General features: G+C 42.7%; 1 protein-coding gene across 1 annotated transcript; it reads right to left on the bottom strand.

Moving 5' to 3' along the window:
* Positions 1-1,788: 1,788 nt before the first annotated feature.
* On the bottom strand, positions 1,789-3,726 carry LOC142141210 (protein FAM200C-like). Its single transcript, XM_075199479.1, has one exon. It carries the CDS (start codon positions 3,724-3,726, stop codon positions 1,789-1,791), a length of 1,938 nt encoding a protein of 645 aa, XP_075055580.1.
* Positions 3,727-5,425: the final 1,699 nt, after the last annotated feature.

The raw sequence follows: 5,425 nt of genomic DNA, 5'->3' as shown, positions 1-5,425 counted from the left end.
TGCCTGCTCCACAACCGATCTATTGGCTGTATGTGCGGAGTTGTATGCCATTTCCTGCTCCGTACATGGGTTCAATAGAGGAGTGAGGAGCCAAGGGTGAAAAGGGTGAGCATTATCTCCTAGAAGGGGTGACAAGAAGGAGAAAGTGCAAAAATATGAGTGACATAATTGTAGGTTCATCAACAACACAGGCAATATGTTGGATGACAAATAGGGACAAATGAAGCAATTAGACACAGATATTACTTCAGAGAAGCTTACATAACATACTCAATGTATTTGGACCCAAGGTTTAATCTTTTGAAAAGCTTTTCATATGGGGAGCTCTCCAGGTAGGATTTTAAGGTAAACATCACAATTGAATGTACCTGGGAATAATATTGCAATGTGCCTTTGTAATATGTCTACTTAGCTATCAAAGTTAAGAGATTAATATTTCCACTTTCAAGTACTACATACATGACATGTATTTAAAAGAAAAAAACAGTACCTAATAGCCACGTGTCACCATTTGGCCTTGCACCCCCTTGCCTCTGTTGCAATATTTGCCGCATCCCTGATTGCCGGAAGGCAAAGCAGTCATGTGTACTCCCTGGCCACATAGCTACCAGGTCACAAATCTGGAGAGATGTGTCACATATAGCTTGGACATTTATTGAGTGAAAATGCTTGCGATTCAAACAAATTGCAGCATTCCCACCGGAGGGGACCAAGGCTACATGAGTCCCATCTACTGCCCCTATGACGTGCGGGAAACCGACTATGTTGGAAAACTGCCGTTTTATCTCCACAATGGACTCCTCATCGAGTGGCAGATGTATGAATTGCCTGAGCCGCGACAGGAATGCCCCCAGAACAACCTTCAGCACACGACTGCAGGACTTCTGGGACATCCCTGAAGCGACTCCCACAGTGGTCTGAAAAGACCCTGTGGCGCAAAAGTGCAATACCGCCAACAGTTTGGTCAATGGCGGTATTGCTGTTGGGATGTTGCGCTTTGGCTCCAGGTCACTCTGCACAATGCGCAGGGTGTCCAGGATGACACAAGGCGGGAGACGATAACGACGCACCACCTCAGCATCAAACATCCCAAAGAGGCTGACACGTGGCCTGAAGACACGCTCCTTGGGCCGGCGACGATAGACTAGTTGCTGATTTTGGAGGCGTCGATGCTGGTTGCCCTCCTGTGCTGCCACATGTGCCTCGGCCATTTCTAAGAAACGGTATATTTGAAAGAGAAGGATGTTGAAAAAAAAAAATTGCCTCATCGTTTTTGAAATGTCACTCCTGTTTGGCCAACCCACTTGTTGGTGTAAGTATATTGTAAATGTTTCCTGTGCAAACTCATAATGGGGCTGAAAAAAACAAAAAACACATACATATGTCTCAGGGGGGGGGAATAAGAAATTATTACTTCTCCTTATATGCTATGTCAGGTTGCAGATTTAGACCCATGTTACTTACCTCAAAATGTAGGGAGGGTTATCCTGTGCTGTGACACACAAATGTCAATGGAAAACTAAAGTAAAGATAGGAAAAATGAAAAAAGTAGTAAACAGCCCCACCAAGGAAACTATTACATGAAGCAAAGTATTACACCCAAAAAAATGCATATCTTAGAGCAGGGGTCGGGAACCTTTTTGACTAAGAGAGCCATGAAAGCAAAATATTTGGAAATTTATTTCAGTGAGAGCCATATAATATATTTTAAAAGTGAATTCAACTAAATGTCAGTATAAAACGCCTCTGAATTTATTCTTTTAAATAATGTTGTTATAATACTCACCATTAATGCGACTTCTGGTGCTGCATGGATTTGCTGATGTCTTTGTAGTCTGGTTGGTACTTGGTGAGGTTAAGCTTCATGCAAGCGTTGAGACTTTCATTCGTTAAACGTGATCGCAGATTGGACTTGATGTTTTTAAGATGTGAGAATGACTGCTCACATGCATACGTAGATCCAAACATGGTCAACACAGCAATACTCACACGCTGCAGTGTGTGGTATGTGACAGGAAGCGCGTTCCAAGTTTTGAGAATCAGCTGGTCTTCGGGTTGAAGTTTTTTCATTTCTGTCCACATGTGCTTGCTCGCCAACTCCGCTTTCTGTCGTGTGATTCTTTCCAAATCTTCATTCAGTGACTTGAACTTATTCACCCACATGTCTGAGGCCTTCAGGTCAGCCACTTCTGCTTCAAAATCTCTGACGGAGACACCAGCAATGTAACTCAGGTCGGCTGTGTTCAGTGAACACTCGGTTGGATGGGTGATGAACTTAAAAAGACGAGCGTGCTCACGAAATTCTGTAAAGCGTGCTTTGAAGGACTGTAGGAGACTGGATGTGAAGCCAGCTAGCTGGTGGAGATCAAAGTTTTGAATGGGCTCACTTGCTGTGCATGCATCTTTAAACTGGCTCAGTTTTTCAAAATGTAGTAAACGACCTGTTTCAAGATCCATAATGAAGAGCTCTAGCTTGTTTTCAAAAGCAAACACAGCTTGTTGAAGGGATAACACTGTATTTCCAATGCCTTGCATTTTCACGTTGAGCTGGTTCAGATGTTCAGTCATATCTACAAGATAGTAAAACTTGAGGAGCCACTCAGTTTCGGCTAGCTCAGGATGCTCGATGCCTTTCATTTCAAGAAAAGTCTGGATTTCATTCAGGCAAGCCGCAAAACGGCTAAGCACCTTCCCTCTTGACAACCAACGCACATTGCTGTGCAAAAGCAGACCAGGATAGTTATTTCCAACTTCATCCAGCAGTGTTTTAAACTGGCGATCATTTAAGGCTCGGGCAGCAATAAAGTTGATCACACGAATGACCAGCGACATCACTTCGCCAAACTGCCCGTCACACATCTGAGCACAAAGTGCCTCCTGGTGTAGAATGCAATGGAAACTTAGGATGGGTCTATTTTCATGTTCACGAAGAAGCGCCACAAATCCTTTGTTTTTCCCCACCATACACGGAGCACCATCAGTACACACTGAGAGAAGTTTATCCATAGGTAGATTTTTTTCTTGAGCAAACTCCATGAAAGACTTGAATAAATCCTCACCTCTTGTGGACCCTTTTATTGCCAGAACAGCAAGACTTTCTTCGCGCAGTGTGTCATCAACAGCATATCTTGCAATCACGCTGAACTGCGACAAATGGCTCACGTCTGTTGACTCATCCAAAGCCAGGGAAAAGAACGGCGCTGCATTTATGTCCTTCACTTGCGTTTCCTCCACTTTGTTTGCCATCATGATGGTACGATCATGAACAGTTCTTGCCGACAGAGGCATGTCTTGTATCCGTTTGATTATCTTGTCTTTGTTCGGAAGATCATCAAAAAGTTCATTGGCTACATCCAGCATGAACGTTTTAGCATACTCGCCATCTGTGAATGGTTTTCCGTTCCTCACTATTGCTAAAGATCCAGCAAAGCTAGCGGAATTATAGTCACCTTGCCGGGTCCATACGCGGAGTTGCTGCTGGCTAGCTTGCACCCTGCTCAGTAGCTCTTGGGCCGCTTTCTTTCTGCTGTCTCCCGCAGGGTATTTTGATGCAAAGGTAGCATGGCGCGTGTCGAAGTGCCGCTTTACATTCGACCGTTTCATCGATGCAATTTTGTCATTGCGAATTAGACACACCGCAGAACCTGCTCTCTCCACAAAGGCGAATTCTTCGGTCCATTCGTCCCGAAATATACGATACTCATCATCTTTTTTTCTTTTCGCCATCTTCTTTGTCGAAGGGTTAGCTTTGAGCTAATGACCAGGGTTGCCAACTATAAAATACAGAATAAGCAACCAATTCGTAAAAAACAAGCCCAAAACAAGCCAAACACAATCCTAAAAAGCCCAAAAACAAGCCCAATATATATTATATATATATATATATACACATATACACACACACACATATATATATATATATATATATATATATATACTTAGGATTTATTGATTATTATTATTTTTTTTTAAATATGCTTTACAATGACCCACCTCCTTAGTGTCCATTATCCCCTCTGCTCTATTTCACACCCCCGTTCACACTCCATTCATACTTCATTCACACCCCCATTCATACTCTACTCTAGTTCACACCTTTTATACTTTACCTACACTCGATCTTCTCCCCTGCAGAGTACTCCTCCCCGGCTGTCCAGCAGATGAGGAAAAAAAAAAAGCCCAAAAAACCGCGACCCGCGGCAGACAAAAAAAAGCCGCGACAATTGGCAACACTGCTAATGACCGAGCAGACTGATTCAAAAGGGGGCGTTTACCTGTTTACCCAGCAACGGCCAACGTAGGCCAGTATCATCCAATTAAAATAATGGAAAATTGCTCCTACAGCAAACTGCAGCCCTGAACAGGACATGAGCAGTGAAAAATCGATCTGCGAGCCAGATGCAATCATCAAAAGAGCCACACCTGGCTCGCGAGCCATTGGTTCCCGACCCCTGTCTTAGAGGGACAAAATAAATAAACCAAATAAATAATAAAATGATAAACAATAGGCTAGCAGTAAACAGACACTTTCAAAAATCATCAAGCAATGATACCCTAGTAATACCTTATAATATATAAAGCAAACTTACCAGTATATCAGTCAGCAGTGAACAGGGCACATGATGTACCCAGAGCTTTATAGCACTGCTTAATTGTCAGAGTATGCAGGTGAGAGTCAGCATACATCATGATCACATGGCGATCCTGAGGAAAATTTGTGTGTGTTAGTGGCTCAGCAATGATAGATAAACTAGACCCCGAGCAGGTGCATAGAATACACCGCCAAGCACGCGATTGCATGCGTTCGCACAAGTCTGACTTTGACGTCGGTACTCGGGAACGCCCTCATTGGGATTTGACTACGGCACTACGCCCCGTTACCACCCTGTTTCTAGCCCAAAAGTCGTAGGTCGTCGCAAATGGAAATTGCGTTTGCAGCCGTAGACCTTTCGCATTCGAAAATGTGTGTTCGCTCTACTGCTGAGCATGCTTACAACACTTTTGTGTGCAGTACGCGCTGAAAATGGACATACGTCCCTTAATGACTCAGGTCCTATATGTGCTGCTTGGTATCTTCTTTCAGCGACCGGGACAAGATTGGAAATAATAGAGAACCAGCGCTAATAGACATGTGAGATGATCAATATGTACGCATGGAGTATAGCATTCTTAAATTAAATAATATTTTTAATTCTAATGCTGTCAGAAAAACATAATAAAAACAGAATGATATGAAAAAACACATACAATATCACAAATCGTATAGGAGATCAAAAACCAAACAAATGCAAACAAAAATCAAGTCCAAAACAGACAAAATGTTGAATTAAATTTGAAGTCCTGAAAAAAGTCTATTCCAAAAGTTCAAATGAAAGTTTCCGACCTTACAATGTGTCTAACTCCCCCTGGAAAGTCTCATGTTAAT

This window comes from Mixophyes fleayi, chromosome 1 (assembly GCF_038048845.1).
Source record: "Mixophyes fleayi isolate aMixFle1 chromosome 1, aMixFle1.hap1, whole genome shotgun sequence".
Taxonomy (NCBI): Eukaryota; Metazoa; Chordata; class Amphibia; order Anura; family Limnodynastidae; genus Mixophyes; species Mixophyes fleayi.
This window is presented reverse-complemented; position numbering and strand designations above follow the sequence as displayed.

Excerpts from the sequence above, each read along its gene's own strand:
- LOC142141210 (XM_075199479.1), bottom strand. The coding sequence starts at position 3,726 with ATGGCGAAAAGAAAAAAAGATGATGAGTATCGTATATTTCGGGACGAA.